This window comes from Saccoglossus kowalevskii, chromosome 1, assembly GCF_978046115.1.
Source record: "Saccoglossus kowalevskii chromosome 1, keSacKowa6.1, whole genome shotgun sequence".
Taxonomy (NCBI): domain Eukaryota; kingdom Metazoa; phylum Hemichordata; class Enteropneusta; family Harrimaniidae; genus Saccoglossus; species Saccoglossus kowalevskii.
Genome location: NC_140641.1, coordinates 27,738,985 through 27,755,727, shown reverse-complemented (window position 1 = coordinate 27,755,727; position 16,743 = coordinate 27,738,985). Strand labels below are relative to the sequence as shown.

The 16,743-nt window shown below is 35.2% G+C and overlaps 1 protein-coding gene across 1 annotated transcript in view; it reads right to left on the bottom strand.

Annotated features, from left to right (window-relative positions):
- LOC100374583 (26S proteasome non-ATPase regulatory subunit 1-like) overlaps positions 1-16,743 on the bottom strand; it is a 155,944-nt gene that overhangs the window by 15,479 nt on the left and 123,722 nt on the right. Inside the window, exons 19-20 of the mRNA XM_085500276.1 lie at positions 15,677-15,789; positions 12,890-12,992 (exon numbers count right to left, since the gene is read on the bottom strand). Of these exons, the coding sequence (XP_085356402.1) occupies positions 12,890-12,992; positions 15,677-15,789 (216 nt within the window). The remainder of the gene's footprint in view (positions 1-12,889; positions 12,993-15,676; positions 15,790-16,743) is intronic.

The following is a 16,743-nucleotide window of genomic DNA, read 5'->3' as shown; positions in this document are numbered from 1 at the left end:
GTGGAATAGACATACACACACACGCACACATTGACGGACAGGGTAACCACAAAGACTCCTTTGCACATTGGAGTGCGAATGCACAAGAGAAAAGTGCTACCATCCAAGCCTGAAGAATATATATGAAAGCGGTTGAAAATGGCGAACTTATTACACAAAGTTACCATGGTTACCATGGTTACATACATGTAATATAATGCAAATGTTATGTTTCAATAATTAGATCATTTTTGTATAAATTACCGGTACCAGTTGATTCAGATTGGGTTAGCAAAAGCAGTTTTTATAGGAATTCATTCCAAAGAACCAAGAAATATCACTAAAATTTGGCAAAATAAATGAATGAGACTTGATAAAGGAATAAGGGTTGTTCAAAAGTCATTGCTATGCTCATCTATTATCAATTTCAATATTTCCGAGTGCATGTATATTAGCTACTAATATCTACAACAAGTGCGAGTCTAAGGTGAAATAAATATGCAACAGCAGTAGTCTAATCAAAATTACACACGCTGAAACATTGACAAATTATACAACCACTAATAATCCGAGTTGAACATTCCACCAAATTTTGAACACAGTTCCAGTTGATGCAGTATTGAACAATAATAATACATGATATCAATCATATTCAGCAAAGAACATTCTCTCACCTCTGTCATTTATGCAAGAGCAATAGTACAGTATATCATTTATAAAAGAATAGTATACAGTGTTGAGCGACCTTATCGACCATTTGCTTGTACACTATCATTTTAAATACAGTTTTCTTCAACAAACCCCATCATATGTTTCATACAAGTCAAAATTAGCTACCATAGATATAAAGTATTCTCACATGTAATACTGAGAATGCTACAAATTTATCACATGATTTACAATGACTGAAGATGAAATGGAGCACAGCGACATCATAACCCTCTTGCCCTCTAATATATTTCAGGATGTGTCAGGGTAATTTTGTCAAGGTAAGCAAACAAGCCATAAATCTGTCTACCTTAAATCACTATCCCTCAAGGGATGGAAAAAAATCAGCATATACTAACTTGCTAAACTGGGGTTGGTATTTCAATTACGAGTACTAAATCTAAATTCCAAAGCAAACTAGGAGGCTTCCAACAATAACCAACAATTTATGCATTGACATTTTTTGGCAGATGCCAGGCATTTTACAAACTTGTAACGGACATACTTCAAGTTACAAAAGTTCACTGCAAATATATTTTCACAAGTGCAGCTGTTGAAAATATAACCTTAATGAGGTGCATTGTACATAGAAAACCTACGGTAGTGTCAGTATATAGCTGTTATACCTCACACTCATTTATCCCTTATTTTGGAGAGTGAACAGTTTTCTTATGATCACTAGAAGCTTACAGTTGAGAGCTATCTGATATTACTCATAAATCAGATAGATTCATGATCTCTCCCTGATCAAATTTAAGAATTAGATGTGCCGTTTCTGCAGTAAAACCTCTGATTCAGACCTGACACACTGAATTAGTCGTGTGTTGGTAGTTGCTAATATACTTGAATGAGCTACATGATAAACAGGTGCATACAATTAGTGAGCAGTAGATATGGCCTGTGATCATACATTGGTATAAATGAAACTGACAAACAGCTCTAATAGTTGGCCCTATAATTTTTTTAGTCCCCGTTCGGACGTAGTCCGAAAACGGGGACTTATGTTTTGCCCTGTGTGCGTCCGCCCGTCCGTCCGTCCGTGATCACCTGTATCTCAAACATGCATGGACCGATTAAGTTCAAACTTCACTCATACATCACACATTATATGGGACATATGCACATGCATTTTTTTCATGATCCGATTAATGATAGCCGAATAGCGGCCATTTTAAGGTCGAAAATGCATCAAAATCGCATATTTTCACCATTCCGGACCCGGATCTCAGTTATGCATGGACGGATTTTGTTCAAAATTTGGTACATACATTAAACATAATAGGACCTTGATGCTCGTCATTTTTTTTTTCGGATCAAGTTCGAAATGGCCGACTGGCGGCCATTTTGTTTTAAAGAATTCAGTTCTGGATCCGTATCCGAGACATGTCTGGATTGATCAAGTTCAAACTTCACACACACAAGGTACATCATGTCACAAATATGTATGTGCATTTGTTTCATGATCCCATCAACGATAGCCAAATGGCGGCCGCTTTAAGGCCGAAAATGCATTGAAATCGCACATTTTCACCATTCCGGACCCAGATCTCAGTTATGCATGGACGGATTTCATTCAAATTTGGTACATACATTAAACATAATAGGACCTTGATGCACGTCATTTTTTTTTTCGGATCAAGTTCGAAATGGCCGACTGGTGGCCATTTTCTTAAAGAATTCAGTTCTGGATCCGTATCCAAGACATGTCTGGATTGATCAAGTTCAAACTTCACACACATATGGTACATCATGTCACAAATAGATATGTGCATTTGTTTCATGATCCGCTTAACAATAGCTGAATGATGGCCATTTTAAGACCGAAAATGCATTAAAATCACATATTTTCACAATTCCGGAACCAGATCTCGGTCATGCATGGATGGATTTTGTTCAGATTTAGTACAATGTGTTGTACATATGCAGGTGCATTTCGGTCATGATCTGCTTTGAATGTATATGTCACTCAAATATGAACGGAACGGGGACGTGTCATTGACAATGACTTGTTTACTAAGTTTTAATTTTGCTATTTTACTGACCAGTTAAATGCACTACAGAAATTAAATTCCCCATTGTTTCACTAAAAAATCTGAATTTCAAATCCATTGAATAAGATAAAAATAGTGTAAATACCAGTGAAATCTAATGGTTTTCAGTATATTATTAATCATAAACTGTAAACATATTTATAGGAGGTATTTCCCACTTTTACATACTTACCCATACCCATATTTAATAATACTTAAATGCTAAAGTGAAAGATGATACAAAAAATAAGGCCATTATTGAATAAGTCTACCAAGTTAGGTTTATTCAGCTTAACATCACAAGGAAATTCAAACCAAACATTGATCCAGAATGTAATTAAATTGTGAGGAATTCTTTGAAAACAAAGTATAATTTGTGTATCTTCAAGTCTGAGAGTTATCAAATTTGTTTCACACTTGGGATATCAATTATTTATTTAAGTATTAAAATGCCAATAATACAAAAACACCTTCCCCATTCCTGAAAAGAAATTAGCCATGGTACTTTGAAACATTCTGTGATGAATCTATTTTTTATCAGCTGCAGAACATCTAATATTCTAGATTATAAGAAAGTAAATTAATGTTGATGAAATTAGTATTCATATTGTGTGGTAATATAATCAATGCAAACAGATGAAATAGGTGAATACAGTAAGAATGCAAAAGAGAAACAGGTGGGAACACAGAAAAAATATGGCCACCAGATGGCCATCTTGAATTTTTGCCAACCAGATCGTAGTCATACAGAAACTATGATTATAAGTAACACCTGAGGCCCCTTGATTAAATTGTTTGGGTTTGTAAAATACCAATCACAATAGACTTTAAATTTCTATCCTTAGCATTGAATGGATAACTAACTTGATTCATTTCCCATCCTACCATCTCCTGGTCTTGTTATTTTTATCCATGCAGTACCCACAGTAAATTACCGGTATGTACCCGTACATTCGATAACATTCAAACTATAGTCGCTATACTGTCAGTAATTAAACAAGATTGAAAGATTAAATATTGGCCCCCATACAACTTTGAACGTGGGGCAAGCTTTTTGCTCATTCTATTGACATCTCCATATATTCCCAACTGAAAACAAGTTTTACTGCAAGGTTAATGGATTTTTTTTATTTTTTTTTATTTTATTTAAGAATCTGTAGTACATGCAGACTTGTTTTGTGTGGCATCTACTTGCCCTTCAAGCCAACACACACACACACACACACACACACACACACACACACACACACACACACACACGCACGCACACGCACACACACACACACAGTGTTGTGGCTTCTGCGTGCCAGCACAACTCATTCTCAGATATGCTTTTGAGTAACCCATACATCTCTTAAAACAACTTGCCTAAATATTCGACATTAGGTTTTAGCTCATTTTTACATCCTGAATGACCACCTTGCAGCTGTATGGCCACCACACATAAATAATCCTGTATAATCCTGTATCCTCATTTTCAGCCTTCATTGAAATAGGGACATATGTTATTCTTCAAAACGATTTCAGCACAGTGCAGTACTGTACATTGTATTTAAACCACCCAAGCTGCAATTTTCATGTTGTCATGTTGATAAAAGATTAATTGATTCCGCTATACTTTTTAAGTATGTTTTTTAAGTGCACTTTTAAATCTAACTGACTGTTGAGGTCACAGAAATAACATGCAGTTTATTGTTGGAAAGACTAGGATAGTCGTAATATTATCTGACATGGCCAGCAAAATTAAATCCCCCTTATCACATGTCTCACTTATATTCATATAGCATAGGACAGAAATAAAGAATCATGAAAATGGATGACTAGATAAGATAAACATTATACTGAGCTAAGATTGGAATGTATGACTTGGGGGCAACAAGCCACCAATACTTAGAACTAGAGAGATCATACTTAGTACTTACTAAAATACAAGTGCTACTAATGATATGTATTCAGGCTATATAGACAGTGTCAACTGATAAGCTGCACAACACTGCAGTATGAACAAATCTGTACTGCATGAATGTTGAGGCTGCAAAAAATATACAATATATTTACCATTGAATTACATTGTGGTCAGTCTGTTGAAAAGCAAGCCAAACAAATCCACTGCGCAGTATTTGTTTTAATGAGCGATTTCCATAAATATACATTCATACATTTTTCGTAAATGAATATAATCTTGAATGAAAGAGAGCAAAAATGAAGAAAAATTGATGAAATGCTTCTTTTCAACTTCTTAATATTTTTAAATGTGTTATATACTGATACATTATGTAAATGCAGCATTATTTCTATTTCACTTGAACAAAATAAAACATGTTTTGGGACATGTGATTTCCCCATTGTGACACAACCGTACACGCATGGCTGCACACATCTTACAATATATAATATGTTAATCCTGTGTGAAACTTCAATATTCCAAAGTTAAAAACAAATAGTATGCAAATTATATTTGTCATATACCGTTATATGCTTAATATACAGATACATGACAAGTGTAACTGTACATTGCCACATGAGGAAATATTATGTCTACTGTGACAAATAGAGATAAACTGCATGTACCAGTAGTTTTTAAAATACTTTTGTCTATGTGCATGGTCTTAAGCATGTTCAATTGTTTGAGCAGCCCACCATGCAATCAATGTAATCAATGCAATTGAGATTCTAGCAAACAAGCTTGTTCTAATTGGGCAGAAAGACTTCTTGCAAATTTGACCAAATTGTTTAACTTGTCCGTATCATTGTAAATGAGAGAAAAAAGTGTGTTTTTGTTGTTGTCGTTGTACAGTACAAGTAGCTTTATTTTTTGATGACTTTCATTGTTCTTGTCCATTTTTGCCAGGATTGTTCACACCTAAATTGTAGCCAGTATTTTTAGTGTAAAATGTTGAGAGATAGTATTACATTGTTTCAGGACTTTTATACTCACTTTTACCATGCAAAGGAAAGATTGTGCATTATTAGTTTGTATCCATCCATCCATCCATTTTTTTATTTAATCAAGATTATCAATGGGCAAGGATGCAATAGTTATGCTATGTTCTAATTACGGTGTGACCTAAAAGTAGGTGACAACCCAGTCTAGTAGAATGGCATCATCTACTATGTGTTACATAGATTTTCTACATCACTGCAATAAAAGATGAATGCAAGAGTAATCTTAATCTCCCAGATAGACTGAAAATTAATCAAATTGCAATACAATCAGTAGTAATATCATTTCTCAACAGACGTCAACGACCGACTTATTACATGATGGAGCAAGTAATGTGCACATGGTTAGAAATATTTAAAATCTCCATATAATACAGTCAAACTGCTCTGCGGATGCAGAATTCATTTTAACTGGCTTGTTTCAATGTAAAATGCAAAATACACCAGACAAAATGAACAATTGTAAGATTTTAGGGGTTCATATAACCCCAATGAAGTGCCCCCAAAGTGTTCTCAAGATATTAGATATTAGAGAAAGAATTGAAAACCTTCATAATACTAATATTCTATATTTATTATATATGCATTCGTTGATGTGACTCAGTATTGCCAGAAAGCATGCTTTGTTGTATTCTAACCATACTATTATTAGAACTTTTTTCTGCTTGTAGTAACAATTTAATGAGATATTATAGCCCAAAATGACATCAAAACACTTTTTGCATAGTGCAAACATTTGCGTTCAGTGACGGGGCTCTATTTCCTACACATCCTGCTTCTGCATTCAACAAAAGAAAGTAATTGAAGATGATGTCAATAAGGCAATAGGCAATGCTGGTGATATAGCTAATGGAGAAATTTGAGCACAAAATAAGTGCAAATACATTTTGGAACGAATGCAGATATGGCTTTTCACTGAATGGTAAATTGCATTGCTTTTGGTCCTAGACAATAATTTTTCCTTTATATTTCTGATTATGTAATATTATTTTCCTTTTTTTTATTGCCAGTCAAAATTCACTGTGTGCAATGGTATTAAAAGAATTAATAGTGCGGGGTCTAGTGATCTGGCAGTCACATGACATATTGATTGAAGCAGTGCTGTTCAAATGCCTTACACGTACTAGTGCATACATGTATGTACTTGTACTTCACACAAACAAACAAACAAAATATTTTCAAGGAAAGGCTTAAAAAAATTCCAATTGCAAATGCTTCATGTAAACCATGGAACTATAAACACCAGGAAGAACAACCACTTTGTTTCCTTTGAACTATGATAGTTGCCGCAATGTCGAATGTTTATTTTGACTGCTTATTTCGTCGCATTAAAAATAAGCCGATCTACGCAAATGAACGTTTATCTCCGACTATCGGTCATTTTCGGAGTCAATCGGGCGACTTCGGGAGATCACGTGATGGAGTTGTTTTGGTTATAGCATAAAAAAACAATGGCGCCAAGACAAAAACACTGATAAATGAGCGACATTCAACGGAAAAAAAAACACATTGCCACTTCTGGCGATCGAAGGGAAACACGGAATAAGTCGGGATATCTCGACAACAAACAGCATACCAAACCCCATGTTTCGCAAACTTTCGCAACCTTATTTTTTCGAGGGTTGAAAAAAACAAGAAGTAATCTAAAAATGACATTGAAAATTATGAAAACTCGCTAAAACTCCGACCCGTTGCATGATTTCCGGTACACTGAATGTCACCCTGCAGATCGACTTGTTTGCGCATGCGTAGTGAACGAAATATTTTACTGCGCAGATATGAAATTTTTTTTTTTCAAGTTTTCCGTTTCCAGCAAAGCGGTTGATACGGCGTATCGGCGGCAACTAACATGGAGTATGACTAATGTTGTGGTAACAAAAGCGAAAGCACTGTAAGATAAACTAAGACAAAGGTTTTTTTAATCCTCTTAGTTTCGTTGTTCTTCCTGGGGTTTATAGTTCCATGTGTAAACACACATTTTACTTTTATTTCAAAGCCAACAATTAGATATACTTACAATAGTCCCCCCTAAGAGGTTCTAATTCAAAGACTGAATGTTACATGGCTAGTTCTTTCACTAAACTTTTTTCACTCAGCAGCTATACTTCAAAGCATACAGTATTGCAACATTGAGAAGAGTAGACAATGCAGCTTTAGAGGGATACAGGTGTCATGTGACATTTCAGCTCCCATGAAGGAGTCAAAGAAGTCACAGATCAATCAATTCTTGTGTGTGAATCACGCAAGTCTTCAGTAGAGCACGAAAACATATTGCATTTTTTACATCACACCACTGTTACAATAGTGAATAATAATTGCCTGATCTGAATGGGGAGAGCCTGCAGCAGATGGTGAAAGTTAATTCTAAACCTAAACCAATACAGACTTAATGATCAAAGGAGAAAGCATGAGATATCCAGGGTTCAATGAATGAAACCTTAACAAATGGCACAGTTTGTATTAAATGCCCTATGCCAACACTTTTTTCAAGCTAATAACTTTGACAGGTGGAACATAATCCATATAATTCAAAGAAGGCAAGACTGACAAAGCGTACTCATACAACATTGCCCAGATTAGTAAGATTTTTAACTGTGCTTTCAGTATGATGTATGAAACAAACTACACAATTGAGATATAATGCGTGGGATCTGAAAAGTATTTGAGCTGAATTGAAAACATAACTTGCATGTCCCACATGTACAAACTCATTTAATCTAAATTACCGAGCAAAAATGTATAGTTGTTCTGAAGATCTACCGGAGTAGTCAAAACATTGAAATTGGGCACCCATGTTGCATCTCGTGAGAGGTGATTAATGGAATGTTAAGAAGTTAAAAGGTTAGCATATTTGGCACGTTTCTTCACACTTATGGGATTTGTGGTGATTTGCTTTCAACACTGCAATGAAATGTTGATTGATAAATTTAATGTTTTTCTGGCACTTCTGGAGAGTTTAGAAAGCAATTTTCACAAAAGACAAGCATGCATTATTACTGTCTAACAGGAGTGAGATGTATTAAACATAAGCAATCAGACTTGCGGTTTTTAATAAGAAGTTGAAAATATCACTTTTTACTAAAAATGACAAAAATATTCATCAAAATTAGAGAATTAAAGGTATCATCACGAAAAGAACATATCTGAGAGAGGTCCACATGTAGTACCTAGATATGTAATATCAAAGCAATCAGACTGGCGTTTTTTAACAAGAAGTCAAAAATATTCACCAAAAATAGAGAATTAGAGATTTTGACATGAAATGAACAAATCTAGGAAAGAACCATCCAAGGTACTTGCATATCAAATTTGAAAACATTCTGACTTGCGGTTTTGAAAAAGAAATTGAAATTGTAAAGTTGACGACGATGGACAATCAGTAATATGAACAGCTTCGCTGTTACGACTTTGTCGACAGCAAAGCTAAATATCATTTTTGACTAAAAATCACAAAAATATTCAGCAAAAATCAAAAATTTTAGATTTTGAGATTTAAGATTTAAGAGATCCAGCCAAGGTGCCTATATACCAAATTAGAAATCATTTGGAATTGCGGTTTCGAAGAAGAAGTCCAAAATATCAATTTTGACCCAAAATCACAAAAAATATTCAGCTAAAATATAAAATTTTGACACGAAATGAACAAATTTGAGAGAAATCCACCCAAGATGCCTATATACCAAATTAAAAAGCATTCAGAGTTGCGGTTTCGAAGAAGAAGTCAAAAATATCAATTTTGACCAAAAATCACAAAAATATTCAGCAAAATTCCAACATTTGAGATTTTGACACAAAATAAACAAATCTGAGAAAGAACCACCCAAGGTACTTGCATATCAAATTTGAAAGCATTCTGAGTTGCAGTGTTGAAGGAGAAGTCAAAATATCAATTTTGACCGAAAATGACAAAAATATTTACCAAAAATAGAGAATTTTAGATTTTGACAAGAAATGAATAAATCTGAGAAAGAACCATCCAAGGTACTTGCATATCAAATTTGAAAACATTCTGACTTGCGTTTTTGAAGAAGAAGTTGAAATTGTAAAGTTGACGACGACGGACAATCAGTAATATGAACATATCAGTAATATAAAAACAAGATAGATGCCAATCAGCCATTTTTGATCTGATTATGAAACAAACTGACATGAACATGTATTCCAATATGTATGATGTAGTGCCAAATATGAATAAAAATGCTCCCTAAGCCTTGGAGATTTAATAGTATGGTCAAAAAGCAAAATGGCTGCCAGTTTGCCATCTTTGACCCGATTGTAAAACAAATTGTCATGCACTGTTATCTAAAATGTACAATGTATACAACAAATTTGAATGAAAATTACAAACCATGTCCATGATACAACATTTCCAAAAAACAAGATGGCTACCAGTTGACCATCTTTGATACGATCACGAAAAAAATTGTCATAGACATGTATGTTAACAACATGTATCATTATACATAATACGTATAATGTATGTACCAAAATTTTAACAAAAACTGATAAGGCATGCATAAGATACCACCTTTTCAAAAAACAAAATGGCTGCCAGTAAGCCATCTTGGAGTGAATCATTAAACCACTGCATATGCACATGCATAGAATGAACAGATTTGGTCCTCATGGTTCTGAACTCCGAACAGATAGACAAACATACAGAGACAGATGGTGACCAAATTCGTTCAAACGGGGACTAATACAGATTGTCAGACAACTACATTTTTACGTGGCCATACAGCTTTTTCAGTGTAGTTGTGTTCTAGAGTGTGGTCATCAATGTGCAAGTTGGTCTAGTGGGCAGGCATAAATGGGTGTGGTCCAGAGTAGGGAGGGATCAATGGGCGAGTGGGTCTAGTAGGCCGGCATAGAAAGGTGTGGTTCCAAGTAGGCATGCATAAATGGGTAAATAGGTAGGCATTACCGTTAAAGTCCTAATATAAACCGCATACGTAATAGTAACCGCACCCCCAATTCCGGCTTCGGGGTTAAAGAGTTCTTAACAAAAATTGAAAACTTGAAAAGTACCTATTACTAACCGCACCCCCAATTCAACAAGACCGTGACTGACTTCATTGTTTCAACCAGCTGTTCCAAAACGGCATTGTTCCTAAATCCTATTCATTTGTTTCGACAACATGCCTAAAAATATTCACACCTATTTATTGTTCAGCGGTGATAAGATGTCAGACAGGCAATGAAACTGCTTTTGTTCTGGCGGCGACCTCTGTCAATACTCTTTCTGAATACGTCTGTGTTTCGTAAGTTTTAGACAATGAGCTTTTATCACCGTAAAAGTGTTAAACTGAGCATTGAAGAATAATTTATCTTTCGAAAACAAATAATTTCTTGATTTAAAAAAAAAATCATGCCGTTTTCCCATGGAAATCAAAGGCAAAAGATCGCACTACATTATCGGTAAATCTCTTCCGTGTTGCGTTCACCATGAGGTGAACTGTCATTAACATATTTAAATGAGCTATGTAATTTAGACACGTGTGCACCATCCAGCATTTTGATTGGTTAATTAGCGACTTGACCTATCCGGTCAATAATACGTCACGTGAGCATTCAAAAGCATGGCGGATATCGTATCGGCTGTTTACACGTGACTGAAATCATTCGCTTACGGGGAAACTAAGTTGAATTTGACTTGCATTTTATAACAATTCAACGAATTTATTTTTCGTGCGTTATTTATTGTAATCACTACTAAATAATAATCACCAATATCAACACTTCGAAAACAAGTAAGTTATTCACTTGTGACCAGCAGCATGGCCGGATCGAGCTACCGTTATGTGATCATTTGCTACTAAGCAGTGCATTCCTGTTTTTATTTGAAACTTCTGTTAGAATATACTTTTCGTTACCAAGAAAATTAAAAAAATAAATACTGAGTATTTTTTGTATCATGTAGAATTTTTTTTTGATTGACTGTAATTTTTCAACATTTCGTAACGCCTATTTTAGAACCAAAATAAGGCCTTTCACTCTTCCCCGACGCCTATTCAAGAGATTGTACGTTGTATTGTTTGTTTTGTGCATGTGTTGTGGACAAAAAATGACCACGCCCATTTAGTGATTGCAGTATGTACGTAATAGAAACCGCACCCCGAACTTGAGCTTTTGATCCCAATTTTTAAATTGATACATTGTAATATAAACCGCGGTTTATAATAGGACTTTAACGGTAATGAGTGTGATCTATAGTAGGTAGGCATCAACAGGAGAGTGGGTATAGTAAGCAGGCATAAAAGGGTGTGGTCCAGAGTATGTAGGCATCAATGTGTTAGTGGGTCAAGTAGGCAGGATAAATTGGTGTGGTTCGAAGTAGATGGGCATAATAAATGGGTGTGATCTAGAGTGAGTAGGCGTCAATGGGTCTAGTAGGCAGGCATAAATGGATGTGGTTCAAAGTAGGTGGGCATCAATGGGTGAGTGGGTCAAGTAGGCAGGCATAAACAGATGTGGTCCAGAGTAGACAGGCATCAATGGGTGAGTGGGTCTGGTAGGCAGGCCTAAATGGGTGTGATTCAGAGTAGGTTGGCATCAATGGGTGAGTGGGTCAAGTAGGCACACATAAACAGGTGCGATCCAGAGTAGGTTGGCATCAATGGGTGAATGGATCTAGTAGGCAGGCCTAAATGGGTGTGATTCAGAGTAAGTGGGCATCAATGGGTGAGTGGGTCAAGTAGACAGACATAAACAGGTGTGGTTCGGAGTAGGCAGGCATCAATGGGTGAGTGGGTCTGGTAGGCAGGCCTAAATGGGTGTGATTCAGAGGAGGTGGGCATCAATGGGTGAGTGGGTCAAGTAGGCAGGCATAAACAGATGTGGTCCAGAGTAGGCAGGCATCAATGGGTGAGTGGGACGGGTAGGCAGGCCTAAATGGGTGTGATTCAGAGTAGGTGGGCATCAATGGGTGAGTGCGTCAAGTAGGCAGACATAAACAGGTGTGATCCAGAGTAGGTTGGCATCAATGGGTGAATGGATCTAGTAGGCAGGCCTAAATGGGTGTGATTCAGAGTAAGTGGGCATCAATGGGCGAGTGGGTCAAGTAGACAGACATAAACAGGTGTGGTCCAGAGTAGGTGGGCATCAATGGCTGAGTGGATCTTGAAAGACATCCATGAGACAAGTCTAGATTGGGTGACAAAGAGATTACGAAGTTGATTGATAAGATTGGTTTTGTAAATGTGCCTTTTATTAGAGTCAAGTTTACATACCTGCGTCAATGATTCCTTGTGCCATGATAGCACCGTATTTAGCCATAACATCATCATGTTTATCATTGATTACTTTAGAGTACATTGTGCGGAAACTAGCAACCTGAAACCAAATTGTCAGAAGTTAAGCACAATTTGTAAATGTATTAGACAAACAGTAAATTTTGAGACTATAATGTCCAATTAAACAGTAGCGGAAAGCACTGCAGCTGTTAAACCATACAGTAGGAATATAAATGTACACATTAAACTGAATGGGTGATAGATATTGTGAATCAGGTTGGTCAATTACTCTTAATTTTATAATAGCTTATCTCTAGGATAAGACAAGTCATATATCACAATACAATATATCTAAATGTATGTATAAATTAAAGTAGAGAGAGTATCTCAAGATAGATGGAAGGGGGAGACTAATTATAATTCATTCATTTGCTGTAAACATTGTCTAAAAAGAAACACACTATACATGTATGCATTTTATAAGTTTCCTGGTTCTGTGTTAGTAAAACTGAACGTGTCCTTCATGTCATATTTAATTCATTTACTCTCAAGCATGCTGATAAAAGCATACCATAAAAACCACTCAAATCACCATCCTGTCATTCCCCACTTTGTAAACCATACCAAACAAATTAATAATAGGTCAATATGGTCAGACTTGTTAATGACGCCCAGTATTAATTGATAGCAAAAACAACATTGTCATCCATCTAATTTCTTTTTCTGCATCAAAACTGTGCAAAATATGTATTAAGTCTATGTTACCTAAAACTAAATTTCTTAAGTCTCATGTTGCCGAGTATATTTAACAACATTTAAACCAAATAAACTGAGGTTAATTCATTTGTATACCACAATCTCGTGAAATTCTTGTGGTATACCCGCTTTCTGTGGTAGTTTATTGCTTCAGTTTCCAATTTGCATAAAGACAGAGAACAAGCGAAGGTTTGTGGGAATAAACATATGGCCAGATCAATACATCACATGCCCAAGGGTGGTATAAGTAGATGTATTGCAATATATTAGTGCCTACCTACATTGGTATTATTATTACAGCACAGAGAAGGATTTTCACCTGTGATGATATATATGCAAATGTTGACATTCGCATTGAACAAGTACCAAGAGTTAAGGTCAAGTTAAGTTAAGGTTGATTAAGGTCAATACAATTGGGGAAAAGGTTCATAGAATTGAAACGATGTTCCAATTGAAGAATTTTTGTTTTTGGTTGAACAGCAATTAGATGAAATAGAATAACAAGCAGCCTCTCGGCTGAGATAGCTCCGCTGAACAATATGCATAGTATCAATGCAATGGGACTTGCTGTTTTCAACAAGAATTCAAAAATATAATTTTTCACCATAAATGATTATGGTTTTTAACAAGAAGAAAATAGCACTTTTTACCAAAAATGACAAAAATAATCTGAGAGAGGTCCACATGTAGTACATGTACCTATATATGTAATATCAAAGCAATTGGACTTGCGGTTTTTAACAAGAAGTTGAAAATATCACTTTTTACCAAAAATGACAAAAATATTCATCAAAATTAGAGAATTAAGGATATCATCATGAAATGAACAAATTTGAGAGTGGTTCATATGTAGTACCTATATATGTAATATCAAAGCAATTGGACTTGTGGTTTTTAACAAGAAGTCGAAAATATCACTTTTTACCAAAAATGACAAAAATAATCTGAGAGAGGTCCACATGTAGTACCTATATATGTAATATCAAAGCAATTGGACTTGCGGTTTTTAACAAGAAGTCGAAAATATCACTTTTTACAAAAAATGACAAAAATATTCACCAAAATTAGAGAATTAAAGATATCATTTCAAAATGAACAAATCTGAGAGAGATCCACATGCAGTACCTATATATGTAATATCAAAGCAATTGGACTTGCGGTTTTTAACAAGAAGTCGAAAATATCACTTTTTACCAAAAATGACAAAATATTCACCAAAATTAGAGAATTGAAGATATGATCATGAAATGAACAAATCTGAGAGAGGTCTACCCAAGGTACATATACACCAAGTATCAAAGCATTCAGGCTTGTAGTTTTCAAGAAGAAGTCGAATAAGTAAAACATTGACACGGACGGCGGACGAGGACGGACAATCACTCATATGATAAGCTCCGCTCGACAAAGTCGACAGCGGAGCTAAAAAAAAATGATCTAGTAAATAATCTTATTTTTGAAGAGCTTGTGTTAGTTTGGTAATCAAGAAAGTTAAATTACAAGTAACCTAAATAATGTCAAGATAAAGATTAGCACTCAATTCATTTCAAAAAGAAAATATGTTTAAAATTCAATTGTAATTGTTCACAATCACTCCCTATTTCATTGCTTTCAGAGATGATTTTTTTTAACAATATCTCAATTACTGAGACATACTCAAACAGAAATTAATGGCTGGGATTGTACAGTAATATAAATTTTATAACAATCTGATACAAATGACAAATTATTACCACTACAAGAAAAGTTAATGGAGAAGATGATGGTAACATGCACCAATGACCATTTTTCAGGAAAACAAAAAATAGGAATAAACAATTTAAATGTCAGAAAAGTATTTTTCATTAGACAGCGCCCCCAGGAGGAAAGCATTGGAAAATACATTCACATTCCAAAAATTAAAAAAATCTTAACAATTTGGTTCCATGCTCATTCACCGGCAGGATATTATGTTCATTCATTTGGATTGGATTATATGCATATTTTCTGAGCAGCAACAACTTACCACACATTGTGGTAGGACATATTTACCTTAGGACATGTGACTTCATTCTGTTGTATCATAATCAAAGCAGATGCTATAAATGCTCCTTGTCTGACATAATTCACTGGATCATTGGTCATAGGCTCCAACAAGTTGATGGCTTCCTAAAACATAATTATATACACAAGTTAGCTATCACTGATTAAGCCACACAATATCTAGTTTTAATCTGGAAGTGTTGAGTACAGGACATGACCTGAATAGAATCATGCACATGTAACTATTTTATTGCTGCAAGAATATAATGTTTTCAAGAATGTGCAAAGAAAGATATGGTTCCTATAGGATAGATAAAAAGTCACATAGCAAAGTCTTGAATATATTACGCATGACTTAATTTGCGTCAAGTTTGTTTATAGGTTTACACAGCAGCTGTGGGCCTTCCATGGACAGTGTACATGAAGCATACAATCGTAGCATATACATAGACTAGATATAGGTGTCCAGAGACACAGTGGTAAATTAAATTATTATAGCCATCTATCTCCATGCAGAGAATTCAAAGTGAACTTTCCATTGGCACAATGCATTCTACCCCTGTTTGGACCATTTCCATCAACAATTCACTCAAATTTCTGCAGTGATGAGAAAGATGTGTGAAAGATGTGTAATGCTATTTTCTACATTATTCAAGTAGCTGTATAGTATAAGGGTGCCATAAGTGGAATTTATTTATTCAATTGGCTGTGGTATTTAGATGGAGATGAAAACCTGTCCAAACATTACTTAGTCAGAGAAAATGTCGATGATACAATCATCACATACTCGGTTGTTATTGATAGATTGAGAAATGAATACCGCTGAATGCTTGCATAATATTTATTTGTAAGTCCTCATATGAGGCATGTGCAGTAACATGCATATTATGGGAAATAAAGTCCAGTGAATCCCCCAAGAGATTCAAATCTAGTAAAAATATCAAACATTTGGTGGTGTATTTTGACAAAATAAGCGATCTATTGGAATTGCATATTATCCTGTGGGATGGGTCATGCATCAACTGCCAGTAGTGGATTTGGGAATGCCAACTTTCGTAGGGATGGAAATTGATAAA